The sequence below is a fragment of the Cyprinodon variegatus genome, unplaced genomic scaffold (genome assembly GCF_000732505.1).
Source record: "Cyprinodon variegatus isolate N-32 unplaced genomic scaffold, C_variegatus-1.0 Scaffold128, whole genome shotgun sequence".
NCBI classification, from domain to species: domain Eukaryota; kingdom Metazoa; phylum Chordata; class Actinopteri; order Cyprinodontiformes; family Cyprinodontidae; genus Cyprinodon; species Cyprinodon variegatus.
This window is the reverse complement of record NW_015150581.1, coordinates 300,543-318,110: the sequence shown is the minus strand read 5'-3', so window position 1 is coordinate 318,110 and position 17,568 is coordinate 300,543. Positions and strand designations below refer to the sequence as shown.

The 17,568-nt window shown below is 36.5% G+C and overlaps 2 protein-coding genes across 6 annotated transcripts in view; one reads left to right on the top strand and one right to left on the bottom strand.

Annotated features, from left to right (window-relative positions):
• The first annotated feature begins 5,803 nt into the window (after positions 1-5,803).
• LOC107085590 (nucleobindin-2-like) lies at positions 5,804-13,355 on the top strand. The gene is made up of 13 exons (XM_015376020.1): positions 5,804-5,933; positions 6,257-6,397; positions 6,629-6,736; positions 6,911-7,043; positions 7,138-7,241; positions 8,385-8,570; positions 8,745-8,835; positions 9,067-9,125; positions 9,207-9,299; positions 10,448-10,537; positions 10,642-10,812; positions 10,980-11,040; positions 11,129-13,355. The coding sequence occupies exons 1-13, from the start codon at positions 5,910-5,912 to the stop codon at positions 11,353-11,355; spliced, it is 1,488 nt and encodes a 495-aa protein (XP_015231506.1). The 5' UTR covers positions 5,804-5,909; the 3' UTR covers positions 11,356-13,355.
• A 1,064-nt stretch (positions 13,356-14,419) lies between these two features.
• Positions 14,420-17,568, bottom strand: part of LOC107085587 (caprin-1-like) — a 15,998-nt gene continuing 12,849 nt past the window's right edge. For 2 of the 5 annotated variants that reach the window (XM_015376005.1, XM_015376006.1), the window contains exons 11-17: positions 16,640-16,748; positions 16,492-16,556; positions 16,084-16,215; positions 15,675-15,834; positions 15,316-15,504; positions 15,117-15,220; positions 14,420-15,016 (exon numbers count right to left, since the gene is read on the bottom strand). In XM_015376005.1, coding sequence (XP_015231491.1) covers positions 14,930-15,016; positions 15,117-15,220; positions 15,316-15,504; positions 15,675-15,834; positions 16,084-16,215; positions 16,492-16,556; positions 16,640-16,748 — 846 coding nt within the window. In that variant the 3' untranslated portion in view covers positions 14,420-14,929. The remainder of the gene's footprint in view (positions 15,017-15,116; positions 15,221-15,315; positions 15,505-15,674; positions 15,835-16,083; positions 16,216-16,491; positions 16,557-16,639; positions 16,749-17,568) is intronic. The other 3 variants (XM_015376007.1, XM_015376009.1, XM_015376010.1) reach the window with 3 other exon arrangements.

The window sequence follows — 17,568 nt, the reverse complement described above, 5'->3', positions numbered from 1 at the left end:
CAGTGAAACTGACCTGAATCTCATACTGTATATAATCAATGGGTTATTGACTAGAGGGCGATGAAAAGCACCAGATCCAACAATGAGATCACCTGAAGCCTGCTCTCAAAGCAACCTGGGCATCCATTGGACCTTAGAAGTGTCCCAGGGATGATCACCTCCATGAATTGCATTGATGTAGTCATTTCTGCAAAAGGAGTCCTAAACAAGAGATAAGAGCATTGAAATGAAAATTATTTTTACTAGGCTGACGTCTTAAATAAAATTGTTCTTTTCAATCAATCTAATATAGAATTAGAAGTGAATATTGATATATATCACAATATTAATTTATTGAATAGCAATTAATTTATATTTTTTATAGTTCAATATACATTTTTTTTTATATATCTTGTTTTTTAAAACATACATTTCTAAAGCTCTATATTAGAGGAGTTATATTAACTGTCATAAGTTTGCACAAGATAATGTGGGCATACTTGCCATAAATTCAGAAATACAGCAGATCTGGATGCATGATCTAACTGTGTTAAGCTTATCATGTCCAAAACTCTTTTTCCAATCAGTGAATATGTTTGTATGACATATATAGATCTATGTGAATTTTCTAGTAAACATATTTTCTATTTTTGTCCTCTGTAAAATGAGTGTCCATGCAGCTTTTGTACAAAGGGTTTAAATCTAAACCAGTCAGCTTTAAACCACCTTGCTGCAGTCTTCCTGTGAGGACAGAGGAATTGTTTGACCATGTCACATTAAAATAGTGCTTACACTGCATCAAACAGTCCTGCCTAATTTGCCACTTCAGGTCTGGCGAGAAAATGTTCAATGTCAAGATAGTTTCATCACAGGAGCCATTTTACTGATTATTGAGAGACAGATGGCAGAATTTTATATTCTCTTTTTAAAAAAGTTATTTTACTGAAAATAAAGCTCATAGATAATATTTGATAATATAATTTCATCAAAATATCTTCAATAAATTCTATTCAATTGTCAGTCAAAGAAGATCCATAAAGATGTTAAGACAACAATCTATTTTATTTTACACTGGCTTTGTTAAAATGTTACATGCTAAGGGCTCTGTTCCTTTAAGATAACGGGAGATTAAATATTAATGTTTCTGTGCGGGAAAAACTGTTCAGTAGGAACATTTAAGTATCATTCATTGAAAGTGACATAAATAAATAAAAAATATCATTTTCCATTGAATTATTTTAAAAAAAGGGGAAACTGCATATATTGCAGTTATATGCAAACATTCCATATAAAACCAGTTGATTAAAAAAATAAAAATAAGTCTCTCCTGCACCTGTCTTCTCATTACTGTCATTGGATGCATCATTTTGTGAACAGTCAGCTTCTTTAGCATAGACCTTTTAAACTAATCTGACTCTGAACTTATTAGTTTACTCTGGCATTTACAAAAACAGCCTGTTTATCCATTAAGTTGCCTGAGACATAATTGATGGTACTATGACTGAAACATTGTAAATACTGCAGTATAATCATGCCATGAGTGTACTTATTTTACGTGATTTGACCTTGTCATCATTTATCATGGTTTTACCATGCACATGTCCATTTATACATCATGATCTAGAAAATACAAACACACACACATGCTGTTGCTAACCAGTAGAGATCTGCAGTGGATTCTCTGCTGCTAAATCCTGCCTCTCGGCTGCATGAGGTTCACAATGCAGCAAGGTGACTCAATGTTATTGTCTTCTCCTCAGAGAGCCTCTTCCCGCTGAATCACAGCTTAGTAGAGGTGCCAAGCAAGAAAATGAAATAAAGATTTCTTTATTCTGACTTTGTAATGTTCTTCAGCTTGCCTGGTTCCTAATCTATCTATTACGAGCCCCTCATCGAAAATCATTACCATATTTTCTGTTATACCTATGTTTAAAGTGTCCCTTAATGTGAACAGTGTAAAAAAAATATACTCTGCAAATGAGAGTATTAGAGTGCTAATAAATTACCCAGGTGCAATATTTTAAAAAGCAGTCTCTTTTTTGGTCTGCAGCACATTTAATCAACATATAGCTGCTGATGAAAAAGAAGAAGTGCTGATCAGCTCCATCCACTATAGAGCTTTCTCTCATTTTCAATTTGGTTATGATCTTAAGACATTGATTAATTACCTCCCAGCCCACCATACGATTACACTGACATCTACAGGGCAGGGATGTTATTTTTAGTCAGAAGCTCACTCATCCAGAGAAAAGCTAGATTTATTGTCTTGCTGTACCTGCCAAGGCTCATAAATAGTACTTTTGATTTCCTTTCTTAGCAATCATAATTTTAGCAGAGAGACAATGTTTATAAAACTAAGTGCCAGGTTTTTTCTGAGCTGTTTCAGACATCTGTTGCCAGATGCTTTAAGGAAAAGAAGGGACTACATTTTTAATATGATATAAAAAGAATTTAACATGAAATTACTTGGTTGTAGTCAGGGTATATTAATTAACTATTTGGAGAGAGTGATAGAAAGCAAAACCCATTTTTGTTTCAAATGATAATTAAAAAATTATCCAATTTTTTTAGATAGCTATCCTATTGTTTAGTATAGTTTAAAGCACAAAAATTATATACTGACAAGTTAGAAACAGCTACGCCCTCTCCTGGAGATATAATATAAATAAAAGTCAAAGCCTTGACTGCATGCTAGAAAAAAAATCCTTTATATCCTAAATGTATCCTATATGTTTCTTGGTTTTATGTAAATGTAGAACCGGTTCTTAGAGACTTTCAAAGATATCTAATTTTGATTTTTGCAGGTTGATGATAAGTAAACTGTGAGAATTCAGCTGTAAGCAGAGTTACAAGGTTTCATGTCATGTTTCCCAGTGAGTCCGCTGAGGAGGACTACAGTAAGAGGTAGAGTTGAACCCATTAATCACAGAGTGCTGCTTCTAAAGCTGAGTAAAACCTTGGACCGCAATGCAGTTTTTGGGTTTCTGCACACACAAGTTATTTTTTTCAAAGAACAAAACAAGTAGTGTTTTTTTGTTTGTGTATTTTTCTTTTTTTTTTAATAGAAATTTAAAAAATTTGGTGTAAGCTCCTACGTAAGCTGTTTACGAAAAAAATAAAATATTTAGATGCATTATATTAAAGACTTATGATGCTTATGGTAATCTTTATTATAGCTATTTAAGTAAAACTATTTATTTATTTTAAAAAAGTATTCACTTAGGCAATGGTGGACTTCAACCTATAAATACATCCCTGAGACTGCTCTTAGACTCAGAAAAACTTTACCAGCAGGATTTAACATTATTCAAATAGCTGTGGGTATTCATATCTCTACCTACTTCTCTTTTTAATGTCACAAGCATTTTGTTTGTTGCTATGTCTTTATAATATTTGGTTAAACAAATTAATTGGCTAAATCTATTCATCATATTTTTAGAAGGTATTACAGTAAACATTTACTCTGTATACTCTATAAGTATTGCCCTACACAGATTCATAACAATCATGTAAGTTCTTATAACAAAATGTTTATAAATATGCAAAATATACACATTTATTGTCTGTAAATGAAAACAATATTTTTTTATATTCAAATTTAACATTTTGAAGCTTTCAGTGTTTTTTTTTTCTTGCTTGGGGTATTTATCCTTTTCCACAACCCAATTAAGTATGATGTAAGAAAATTTCAGTTTTAATTCAGTTTATTTATGTAGTGCCAATTCACAACACTTGACATATTAAGGCACTTTATTTAATAAGATTATACAGTCAGATTAGTTATGTTTTCTATCTTAGGAAAACAGCTGATTTCATGGAGTATTTGGAGAATATTCTCTCCCTGGATGAGCATGTGGCAACAGCTTGCATTGTGTCGTAGGCCTAATCCCAAACTGGCCTCTAAACACTACCCCAATCCTTTGTGTGCACATTCCTGCGGAGGGTCCGCCATATTAAGGACTGTCCCAAATCACATAGTTGGTAGGGCAAGTAGGCCAATCAGCCCTTAATTAGTGAGTCTGCGTCAGTGCAGACTTGATGGAATTTGGCAGCGGGTGTAATGGCAGCCTAATAGCAGAGGACACACTTGCATTCAAATATAAGTTCCGCTGATTTTCTGCATCTTCTTCTGAGCCACGTTTCCTCCCAAAGGGATGGGAGAGAGTACCTACAGCTAGTCACAGTAAAAGCTGAGGCTATAGCTCTGTCTAGGAGAGAAACAAGACAAAGCACTGAAAAACAAGCCCAACACGTCATCTATTATCTGAGGTGTTGATGGTGGCAACACAACTGATATTTCTCCCAGGACGTTGTAATGGCCAAAATGAACCATAATGATGGGAAAGACTGAAAAAAAGAATGCAACCTCTTTTGGCATTTACTTAATCATATTTAGTTACTTTAACACAATTGTTTTCTGTCCTACCCTGCTATCATGAAACAATCGTGTTAAAGTAACTAAATTAAGTAAATGCCAAAAACGGATGCATTATTTTTTTTTAGTAGACTGCAAATTTGTAGAATGGAATGAAGCATAATGAGGAAAACTGTTCCCTATGCCCACCATCTGTCTAAACCTATAGCAGCATAAATATAGAGTTAACTCAGGATAACCTGAGTCACTCAAATGTGAGAAGGAGGATTTTAAATTCTATTGTGGATTTAATAGGAATCGAATGAAGGGAAACTAAACTGGGAGACATGTGAACTCTCTTTTTTTATTTTCATCAAATTTTTGCTGCAGAATTTAGGATAAGCTGAGGGCTTTTGACTTGTTAAGTAAAGGTTTAATTACAGCTACCTGAAATGACTGAGTTACAAAGGCCTACCCCTGTAACAGGGATAGATTAATCATATCTAAAATGGAGGTGGAAATCACAGGGAATACTTCCTTAAAAAAAAAAAAAAACTTGATTGGAACTGAATCTAACTGAAAAGTTAATGGCTTAGATAAAGATAATAATTTTGCAAACTTTAAAAGCTCAACTGGATCTAAACAGTCCAAACCCAGTTAAGGTTCTGTATAAAACAATCACATTTAGAGGGGTGATAATTATCTTTTTCTTTAATAGAATCAGTCTTATTCATAAAGAACCCAGCCACACACAGTAACACTATGGAAATTAAATGAGAAGAACATCAAATGTAGACATTGCAGTTGCATAGATGCCTCATAATTCATAAAAAAGAATTAAAGTGAATCTTTAAAATATGATTTTCTCCCCAGACCTGAAGTGGCAAATCAGGAAGGACTGTTTGATGCAGTGTAAGCACTATTTTAATGTGACGTGGTCAAACAAATCCTCTCTCCTTACAGGAAGACTGCAGCAATGTGGTTTAAAGACTGGTTTAGTCATAAAGGGTTTATTTAAACCCTTTCTACAAAAGCTGCATGGACACTCATTAAACAGAGGAAAAAATGAGAAAATATGTTTACCAGAAAATTCATATAGATCTATAGATTTCATACAACCACATTCACTATTGGAAGAAAAGAGTTTTTGACATGAAAAGCTTAAGACAGTTAGATCATGCATCCAGATCTGCTGTATTTCTGAATCTATGCCAAGTATGCCCACATTATCTTGTGCAAATTTATGAACGTTAATATCACTCATCTAATACTGAGCTTTAGAAATATATGTTTTAAAAAACATATTATTTGGTGTTGAAAATATAGCTAATATATTAATTAAAACAATAATCAAAAATGTGTTAATTTGATAAACAAGAGGAAACGCCCACTTTTCTGTCGTCACGTCGCCACGTAAGATTCAATGCAACGCAACTTGCTGCTCATTTTCCGGGAGCTGCTGAAGTAGCCAATCACGTTACTGCTAACTGGTGTGCAACCTAGCTTGCTGACTAGCTTGGTAGCGGCGCACACAGAACCAGCTGAGCAGCAGCAACACGACAGGGCAGCAGAGCAGATGGGGGACAGGGTTTCTGTTAAAGTGAGTATTCAGTGACATGTCAGTGGTTCATGGTAGTTGATCTGATAACATTGCAGTCAGTGTCAGGAACATTTTTTTTCAATGTAAATTATGATGTTAAAACCGATAAGGCTATGTTGACCTAGCCTCTGATTTGATTTTTGATGTCAGATCTGAGAGAAGCGTTGCTAAAGCTAACACTATCAACTTCCTCCAAATTATTATTAGCCACTGATGTAGTGAAGGCAGGCTTCACGAACCTGCTGACTCGGGTTAATACACAAACACATTATATTTTGAAGTATGTTATGTAGAGACTAATATGTCATTGTGTTTATGTCCAGATGTGCTGTAGCTGGGCTCTTGTCACCGGTTGGGTTGTGCTGCTGGTGCAGCTCCAGTGTTTACAGGCTGTTCCCATCGGCATCGACAAGACAAAAGTCAAAGAGGCAGAGAAAAAAACCGAAGAGCCTCCAGCCAATGTGGTAAAAAGATTTATTTTAGGCACAACCCCATGAAACAGGTTGATTCATGTGTTTGAACGTTACAGTATGACTGTTTCAGTGCCACCTGCTCTTATAGATAAAAATACATTTAAAAATGTTATTTATTGACCAAGGTTTCTTAAATAATCTATTTAGAAACTTAACTGCACCTGTAGGATTATACAATATAAGTATTGATTGATTAAGTGATTACTTTGTTGCATTTTACAGGACACAGGACTCCATTATGATCGCTACCTAAGGGAAGTCATTGATTTTCTTGAGAAAGATCAACATTTCAGAGAAAAGTTGCACAATACAGATATGGAAGACATCAAGGTATCCTGGGTTTCTTTATTTTGGCTCTATAACACTGTTATAATGCCTTAGAAACACAGTGTTGTACATCAGAAATGCTTTGCTATACTTGATTGTAATATTACTATTTTCCCTAAAATGGATTAAGACATGCTTCCTCAGATTAACTTTTACCCTCCCTTGTTTGTCATTTAGCAAGGTAAGCTGGCTCAAGAACTGGACTTTGTCAGCCATCATGTCAGAACGAAATTGGACGAATTAAAAAGACAAGAAGTAAATCGACTGCGGACCCTGATTAAGGCAAAACACGATCTAGAAGGAGGAAGCGGTAGGAATTTTAGCACAATTTCAAAGTATTTCTGTAATTGAATGCATCAGCCTTAAAATAATGTATATATTTTTAAAATGTACCTTTTGAATAGATATAGCTGTGGACCACCAGGCTCTCTTAAAGCAGTTTGAGCATCTGAACCACATGAACCCACATACGTTTGAAGTGGAAGATCTGGACCGGCTCATTAAATCGGTAATATCTTTCCCTTAGTCATGCTTTGTCATAGTTTGAACATAAATCTTAGAGTTTATGCAAGCGCGGCTTACCAGTGTAACTTACTGTTGTGTAATTTCAAATAGATGCAAGAATGTGGAAAAAATAACATCTAATTGATATTAATTGTGGAGTTTAATGCCATCTCAGTGCTTTTCATTTACTCTTAAAGTTAGTATTTATTTCATGTTTTGATGAACAGAAGCAGACTTTTAAAAGACTATATCAATGCTAAAACTATATTGGAAATCCAAACAATTGCCCCTTTTCGTTTGGTTTTTACTTATTCAGAGATACCGGTAATATATTTTTTTAATATATGAAAAGAAGTTAAAACAAACAGATCTTAACTTGTGGCAAGCAGTTGTTTTTTTTATGCATTTCTTGTACTAATGCAACTCTTTCCCTTTCTAAAGTTTCCTCGCTTATTTTAATCATACAACTCAACTTTTGAGAATATTGCTAAAAATGACAGATTTATAGCCAACAAAAAATATTCTTTCACAAACTGTTCGGTTTCTCTTTCAGTAATTAAATGTGCAGACCTATTTCAGTTTTCCTTATCTGGGCACAATTGCTGCTCATTGGAATTTGCACTGTTGCTTGAATCTTGCATCACCTTTACATCATATTCTGTAATAATACAGACGCTTTAATTTGCCTTTCTGTTTAAAGTTTTAGATTGCCACTGTTTTTCTAAACAGCCGTATCTTTATGTTTTGACAGCCTTCTCCTGATTCACCTTTGAATTAGCAACATTTTTCAATCCTCATGTATTTAGAGGGGTTGAAGTAGACAGTCACAGATACATGAACCATTAGCAATAACAATAGCAGCATTAAATAACTCTGTATCGCATTTTGAATACCTTCTGATTTTTGTTTAGATATATCTAATAATCAGGGTTTATATTCACACGTCAGCATTGATACAAAGATGGCAGAACAGAAATCTAATCGGTCTGGAAATCTCAATAAGAACCATAAAATAATTACATAAGCAATGTTTGTTGCATCTGGATGACTGAACCATGAGATATATCAGTGTAGACGGCTGAGGAAATCATGCGGTGTTTAGAAGGTATGTTTCTAACCCTCCCGAAATATTTTCACCTTCTTTCAGGCAACAAACGATCTGGAGAATTTTGACAAAGAGAGACATGAGGAGTTTAAGAGGTATGAGATGATGAAGGAGCACGACAGACGGGAGCACCTGAAGACCCTAGATGAGGAGCAGAGGCAAAAAGAGGAGGAGCACTATGAGGAGATGAGGAAGAAGCATGCTGATCACCCTAAAGTCAACCACCCGGTGAGTGTCATTGACTGCAAAAGGATTCATAACTATTTTGTGGTTTTACTATTTTTAGGAATTGACTGACATTTAGGAAGTGATTATCACACAGTGGAATTTAATAAAATTCCGGCATATTATTCTGTCTGGGTATGAAAATAACCTGAGCTATGTTTTATTTCTACAATGTAGGGTAGCCAGAATCAACTGAAAGAAGTTTGGGAGGAAGCTGATGGCTTAGACCCTGAGGACTTTGATCCAAAGACATTTTTCAACCTGCATGGTAAATTTTTACTAGCAACCACCCAGTGAAATAGGATTATGAGCTGTTATTATAGTGCTAAATCATTTTTAGCACTTGGAAGGATTATACTTTTTATAAAAAAAAAAAAAGATTTATCTGTTTTGTTCTTGGAATAAATGTCCCAGAGCTAGATTATAGCCCAACAGCTTTCTTTCACCGGGAGACCATTATGTTACATACTTCTCTCTTTTCAATCATCTTTTAATGTAGATACGAACGGAGATGGTTTCTTCGACGAACAGGAGCTTGAAGCTTTGTTCACCAAAGAGGTAAAAACCACTTTATTGAAAATAATCTTCCATTTTTACAAACCTTTCCTTGGTCTAACTGTCGCCCTGTTTTGAATTCAGCTAGAAAAAATCTATGACCCCACTAATGAAGAGGACGATATGGTGGAGATGGAAGAGGAGAGGCTGCGGATGAGAGAACATGTAATGAACGAGGTAAAGCTAGCCACACTGCTACGACGTGATAGAAATTTGATTTTAATTGAAAGTTGCATTTATTTGCTCATTTATATAATAATGTTATTTAATTAGTAATCTTGTTTTGTCTGTAGATGATAAATCAGCTCAGATTATGAGTGTATAACCAGATTTTTAGGACTTGCCAGTTACTGATTCCCTGCCAGCCCATGCAAATTAGATGAAGGTCATAGAGTCACGGGTTATTTTACTATGTGAAGTTTACCAATACCTGAATCGGACCACCTTTCGCTGTCCAAACAGTCTTAATTATTCATGGTATTGATTCAGCAAGTTATTGGACTAACTACTGAGAGTGTTTCTTCCATTCCAAAGGTGCTGTATTGTATTTTACTTCTCTGAGTATGGAAACTGTTGGAGAAAACACAATTCGTTGTCGTGTTTTTAAACTAAAACATCTGAGATCATTTTTATTTTTGTGGAATGGTGCTTTTTTCTGCTTTTGGGGGGAAAAATATCTACTGATTCGTAGACTGTGGTTAAAAGGGATTGATATGGTTGACAACAATACTTGGCTATGCCACATGATGCTCATTCAGTACGTTTTAAGATCACTACCAGCCTAAGTTATTTATTCAAGACAAGATGTCTGCTTCCATGTTCTGCATAACTTCTGACTAGAAAACGACTGAAACATGATAACTAAGGCTGATGCTGATACAGATTATCTCCCTCGAGAGCGAATCGAATACCTTCACCAGAAAATCATCACTCGACTTATCATCCTGAACCAGTCACATCATTCTTGTTCTTTTTCAGACTATTTTCTGAAAATCTGAGATGTTGGAAGTGAAAATTCTAGTATATTAGCGGTTTCTGAGAAATTCAGGCCAGACCTTTTAGATTTAAAGTCACCTAAATCCTTCTTTTTCCCCATTCTGATGCTTGGTTTTGAGCTTAAGTAAGTCATCCAGATCCCTTTATGCCAAGTGGTTAGCTGATTCGCTTTGTGCTAACAGGTAATTGAATGGATATACCTAATAAAGTGTCCAGATCGATCTCTTCTATAAATAAGGGTTGGATTTGATGTTTCATCTAATGCCATAAACTTTTCATTAGAGTTTAGTCTGATCTAAAAGGCTCGCCGCTCTACCTCTCTGCTTTAGGTGGATACTAATAAAGACAGGTTGGTGTCTTTAGACGAGTTCCTGGTTGCTACAAAGAAAAAAGAATTCCTGGAGCCAGATAGCTGGGAGGTAAGATACAGAATGAGATGTTAGCAATATGAATTGGTAATAATTCCTGTTAGGTAAAAGGATGCATATATGTTAGACATGATGTCCTAATGTATTTTGGTTAGACTCTGGAGCAGAATCAAGCTTATACAGATGAAGAAATGAGGGAGTTTGAGGAGCATCTGGCGCAGCAAGAACAGGATCTCAATCAGAAGGCTGTTGATCTTCAGAAACAGAGAGAAGAGCTGGAGCGGCAGCAGGAACAGCTGAATGCACAGAAAGTTGAACTCCAGCAGGTAAATAGTGAACCTGGGTTTTGATGCTTAGCTATTTGAATTAGAAAATGACTATAAGGATGATGAGATTTGTCAGAGTGGTAAATGTGTGCTGTTCAAAGCATTTGTCTGCTTGGTAACACACACACAACATCCAAATATTTAGACTTAAACGAAACTCATTACAGGCTGTTGAGCATATGGAACGACTGAAGTCTGAGAATGTAGAGCCTCCACCAGAAGTTCACAGTAAGTGCCGTTTCCAGGATTTTATTTGTTTCTATTGTCCACTAGGGCAATGAAGGTAAAAGCATTTTTTTTTTGTATCATATTACAGTCGAAGGAAACATTGTCCCTGAAGTCCATGCAGCTGACAACCAGTTGCATCATGATCAAGAAGCTCAACCGCCAGGACACCATGAGACTCCCCAGCACCATCAAGACGCACAACAGGAGCATCACGAACCCAATCAAGACTTACCGCAGCAAGGTCACCCCCAGACGCATCACGGCGAACCGCCAAACCAGCAGGGAGTTGCACAAGGCCAGCATAACCTACCATAACGGTGCCATCAGTACAAACAACAGAAAATCAACAGCAGACTTGTGCTGTATTTCAACCCGTGCTTAAAAGAGGAGTCATTTCTCCCAATGAAAAGACCACTTTAACCATTATGTTGGTAAAAATGAGGATTGGCACATATCAGATCTGTTATCCCAGATAAATGTGTCTGATGTCAGTAATCTTCAAATGACCTAATTAATAGAATATAAATTGATCCGTCAATGGCATATATATCTGCAAGAGAAATGCTAGAAATTAAGATGGATGTTTGAAATGCATATAGAGCAGCTGACTATACAGAAATTGATTGAAGAGGATATTGGAATCATGCATTACAGTTCGAAAGAGGATTAAGGTATAAAGTAAAAAAAAAAAAATGCTTAGCTTCAAATCTGGCTACACTCCTTTTTTATGGTGAAAGAAATGTATTATTTTTAACATTTTCTACAGTTCAGAGACCATGTAAACTCAAGGCAAAAACAGGCGGAATTTACGTTTTCTGTTTATGCTGAATCTTCAAGTTCATTTCTAAATTAAAGACATTTTTGATGCAGTTTGGTTTTATATATATATATATATATATATGTATATATATAGAGAGAGAGAGGGAGAGAAAAAAAGAATCTTCTGAAAAGGACGTTTCTATCAAAGTTATCTGTTGGATGTTTACCTTAGACTGCCCAACACGGCACACTCCAGCTGCTGCCTCCTGTTTTTTTTTTTTTTCAAATAATGGTGCTAGAAATGAGTGGAGGAAAGAAAAAAAATAAGATTTGAAAAAACTTTTAAGTCCTGCAAAATCTCTATTGTAATTTAATACTGAGTATATAATTAGTTCTATCTGTGGTGCTCTGCATGTTTAAATGTTTCCCTTCTTCAATCGACACCTGATTCATTGAGCCTTGAGTCTTTTGACTTAATTTAGATATGATGAAGCATAACCTTGCCTCTAAGCTGAATTCTCACAGCATATTCAGAAACACGAGAATCCATCTTATACCGCTAATGCTTCAACTATTCAAGACCGACCCCAAAAAGGGATCTGTCAATCATGGTGCACCGTTGTGTTTTAAGGCGGGACATACAGCGCTGACCAAAACAAGAGCTGCTGAATCCTCAGTAGAACCAATATGAACATGGCAAGGCAGGAGAGCGTACATGTAGCTGCTGCTATAACATCTGTTTGTCAGAATCTAGGATTTCATCTTTAGAAGAAGAACAGAAAAAGCGTGAGAAAACAAAATAAGTTGTTTTCTCATGTCCCCTCATTATCTCATTCGATACTGTGATTGGCTAAAACCAACACATGGGAGGGGTGCAGTAGGTGTTGCTTTGTCCAGTCAGGTCAGAAGGTTCCTCTAGATGCCGCTCATTTCCCCAAAAAGATTTGAGTTTGATCACGTATAGAACTAAACAGATCTGGCCTGTTAGGTTAGTTGAAGTGGGGAAACAAACATTTTCAGAGGCAGAAAAAAACCACAAGGACCTTTGTGGAAACGGTTATTGCATGCTTCTGGAAGGATTTTACATCTTAGAATAGAATTGATCATGTGGAACAAAAAATAACCATAGTGACTATTTTGAATAAAACTTGTTATACAAATTCATATGTACCATGTTTGTAAAATGACCATAATTAACTTAAGAGATTTATTTGTATTTTAATCCTATTGCTGTGTGGTCCGTTAAAAAGGTACTGGTTAAGTTGGAGTGATATGCAGGTTCCTTTTTCATCAAAACTACTTGGTTTATGGTTTCAAGCATTTCTTTGAGATGGTTTAATGAAGCAGTGGGACATCTTACTGCGTTATAGGCCGATCTGTTACTTTATATTCAATCTTTAATGTTTTCTGTGTCATATGGTCCTTTAAAAACAAGGCTTTATATAACCTCACAGAATATACACGTCGGGTTTCTGAATTCTCCCTGCTGTATACCAGTCATTTGGAAAAACAAAAAACCTCAGTTCAAGAAAATAAATCTGTTTACCTTTTCAGAATTTTTTTTTGTAGTTTCTTATATAACAGATGGCTACTTGGGAGTGGGAAAGTGTAGGATTTTAAATATTTTCCCATTAGTGAAAATATAAAATGTTCACTTTAAATTCTTTAAAGCAAAGGTCTTGTGTACCCATCTGTTGCTCATGATTAAAAACATAAAGACTTACAAATTAATGGTTCGCGAGATCCTATTGAGCAGGGGATTCCTGGTCTTTAATATCAGTCATGCAGACTGTAGCTGCATCCTTCCTCTGAAATAGCTTGTTCAAATGATCTCTTCAGCCCTCTATCATATTTAGCAAAGGCCTGGTAATGAGCCATTCATTTGATACAGCTGTTTTGGAGCAGTGATGCATCTAAAATATGCAGGACAATAGATCTTGAAGACAATGGATGGAGAACCCTGCTCAATAGGAACCCGATAACAAAAAAATAAATAATTGCTTAAAAATGTAAATCTTGTTTTAGAAATAAACCTATTGAAATCCATCAGTGCTTATCTGACAAAACTGGATTTATAGGCCTCTTCTTCCAGTGATATCTGAAGCTAAAATATTTTAAGAACACTGTTCATCTTTTTTTCCCCCTTTTTCTTGGGTTTGCACATTAATGGCAGGACAACTGTAGAAAATTCTTTTAAAAACCTGTAAATCTAAAAGTCTTGAGTAATAGAAACCATGTAGGAAACATGAAAAAGAATTATGAGAAATCAATAAACTAATAAGCTTTTACACTACAATAGTTTTCACTGAATTTTTCCTTGCTGCCGCAGGTACGGAAGAGGATTAGGGCCACTGGGGGAAAAAAAAAGGTTAACTGATTAAATTTTATTTCAGTTTAATATAGGGGGAGAAAAAAAAATCAGAATTCTGACTTTTTTTCTCAGAATTCTGTTTTCTGACAGCTAACAATCATGTTAGCATCAAGCCATAGCCATGTCTGTTTTAGATACTAGCTCTTGTTTTAATCACTTTCTTTTTATCATCAAATCAATCTATTCTCACAGCTGAGTGCAACATAATCTACAAAAACATCCCTAAAATTTGGAGTCATTAAACAGAGGCTCATAGGATACAACTTTATTGAAACAGTCTTAACCAATAACAGTGTACAAATGGATTACTGCGCAACACAACAGTGGGTTAAAAAAAAAAAAAAAATGACGCTTTTAAGAAAATCATAGGATCAAAAGGGAGAAGCTTCAACAGCAAAGGGTACAAGTAAACCATTCTTATGAACTCCGATCAACAGTGGCAGGGAAATTTTTTGCATTTACTTTGTAAAAAAAATAAATTAATGAACTCTTTCAAGTTTACAGGAAAATCTATTTGTAGTTATACATGACACAGACTCTCTGAGAATCCTACATGTGGTGAACTTGAGTATGTTGTGTTAAAACATTTAGAGGATCTAAATGTCAGCAGGCTGATTAATATGAGGGGGGTGGTTTTGGGGTGGGGGAGTAAAAAAAAAAAGAACCCATCAGAAATAAACGTTAGAAAAGTGAACTTGGGCTAACACATTCAAAACCTTGAATGTTCCACGTGGCGCAATAGGACATTATCATGATCCTTTAAGAACGCATTGCTTGAGCATTGGCTCGGGGCATTCCTCGAGATCCTTGGGCAGTTCCTCGCTTGTAGCCTTGCTGATATCCCTCCTGGAGGAGAGTGTAGGTAAACACAGATTAGCCAGCTTATACGACGGGAAAAAACGAAACAAACACCGATTAGGTGAGGTTAAAGTGAGTCATGTCTTACCCGTTGGTAGCTGGAATAGTCACGCGATGTGTTAAATTGGGTTTGGCCATAACCACTGCTGGATGGAGCGTTTGAGAACGGAGCGCGGTATCCTTCATAACCACCTGATAACAGACGATAAAATTAGACCACACAGGTAAAATTGCTCTGTTACTAAAACAACATAACTGCTCCATCCACGACATGTTTAATGTGGTACCTCTAAACCCATTTGAGGAGCCTCGATATCCATTCATCATGCTGCGGTTGTTCCTGGGTCCACCCCTGGGGGCGCCTCTGCTGCTGTAAAATGACTGGCTGGACTGCCCGAACCCCGACCCTGCAGAGGGATCAACGTGACCTCCTGCTGATGGAATGACCTGGTCTTGAGGCTGGAATCCACCAACAACTGATAAAAGGGAGTCAAAGTATCTTAGAAGTCTATAATGCACTGATAGATGAGTTACTAAAATAAGCTAGTTTACACACATTTCCCCAAGCTGAAAAAACTACCTCCTCCATTTTTGATTGCTCTGTGGTCCAGTAAAAGGTTCTTTAATGTACTGCATGTGATCTCACCTGACTGTAGTCTTTCCTGTGGTATTTCCGGCTGCTCTACAGTGTTCTCTGATTGGCTGTTAAAGCCCTGACCATAGCCACCAGAAAACTGGCTGGCTTGCTTAAGGGCATCTGCTTGGACATCGGTGGGTGGAGGTACAGGTGCGTTCATATTAAATACCTGGAGTTAGAAAATAAAATAAAAAAATCAATTAATCTGGCAACAATTCTTGCTGGGGATCTGTGGAGGTGGGGGGGAAATACAGCTTCCTGTTTTGATGGAACGAAATCCACTTTGGTTACAGGGCCTTTAAATACTGTGCTCTAATACTGACTAAGCCTTAAATTCCACAAAGCTTCGTGTTTCAGCTGAATTGATCAAGTCCAAACATATTTGCTGCTAGGCTGCTTAAGTGAACCCAAAGCATACCGCTTGCACTGACTGGAAAGGTGCTGCGTTCACATTGATGCCTCCGGAGTGGATATGTTTGGAGACAGGTGGGAAGGCAGTAGACAGGGAACATGGGGCAGAAGACTGGTCAGATGACAGAGACATAGAGGTCTAGGAAGGCAGGCAGAAGGAAATTTGAAAGGTAAGGAAACAAGGAATATGACAAAGGTCAGCGGATGCAATGGGAGCAGCGATAACACAAGAAGCCTCTAGCTAATGCTGTACATTATTCAAAGGACTTTGTAAAAACATAGAAAGAACACTTAAAAATAACGTCTAGGTGATCCCTAGAATACATTTCATTTCCTGACAAAATACATTTTGAGATACCAGACTTTCCAGGTATCTCAAAAGAACATGCCTCATTTTATGCTTTTCTGTTCTTACCTGAGAGGAATCCTGTGGTCCAGATACAGCATTCGTCTGAGGAAGCCTTTGTTCTGAGTGAGCAACTAAAAGCAAATCAAAAGGGACAATTCTAATAAGATGTCCGTTAGTGTATGCTAGGCTAGGTAAAATTTTAAGTATCACTCACTTGTAGGGCCACCCATCTGCTGCAGATCAACGGTCTGCAGAGGTTTCATTGGCTGTGCCGACACAATGGCTGGGTCCAAAACCTGGTTGTCAAATTCCAACATGGAGTCCTGTCAATGTAACCATGCCTTTATCAGCTTTGAAGTTTGTGTAATAATACAATGGTTTGGGTCAGGCTTTTAGCTAGCAATGTGTACAAGCATACATTGTACGCCCTTTACAAAAAATATTAGAAATTGTATGCCCTGTTTTTGGGATGTATGGCTTTGGTACGCCCTAATTTCCCTCTGGAAACTTTGCTAAAATGTTCAAAAATTCACAAGCAGAAGATGCTAGAGTTAGAAAAATTTTATTTTTTTTACTTGATGCAACACATCAACCAATCAAAGAAGCCGTTCTGCAAGCTGGCAGGGAGACAGACAGCAATGTTGATGAAGAGCGCTATGATCACTCCACTGAGCACAATGTGTGCACAATTATTATGCAAGTTGTACTTGTGAGGATTACCTTTTATTGTTGTACTACAGCTCTCTCAGTCATGTTATTAACCTCTCAAACCTGAATATTTAATTAAGTAAAAAAAAAAAAAAAGGCTTTTATTCCATTCATGGAGTATGTCAGTTTCTTGATCTGTTAACGATCTGTAAATCTCACGTTTGAGAAGGGACCAAAGGTTCTCAATGGGGTTAAGGAAGGGGCAATTCATTATTCTTTCATCTTTAAAACTTTGCAGACTAGCCGCATAGTGGAGTACTCTAATGCATGTGATGCATAAAAATCACGCACCTCTTGAAAGATGCTGACTTTTTTCTTGTGCAATTGCTTGAAGAAAGTGTCTTCTAAAGAGTGGTAGTACCGTATTTTCACGACTATAAGGCGCACTTAAACGTCTTTTTTTTCCCTCAAAATGTGCGGTGCGCCCTTTGGTGC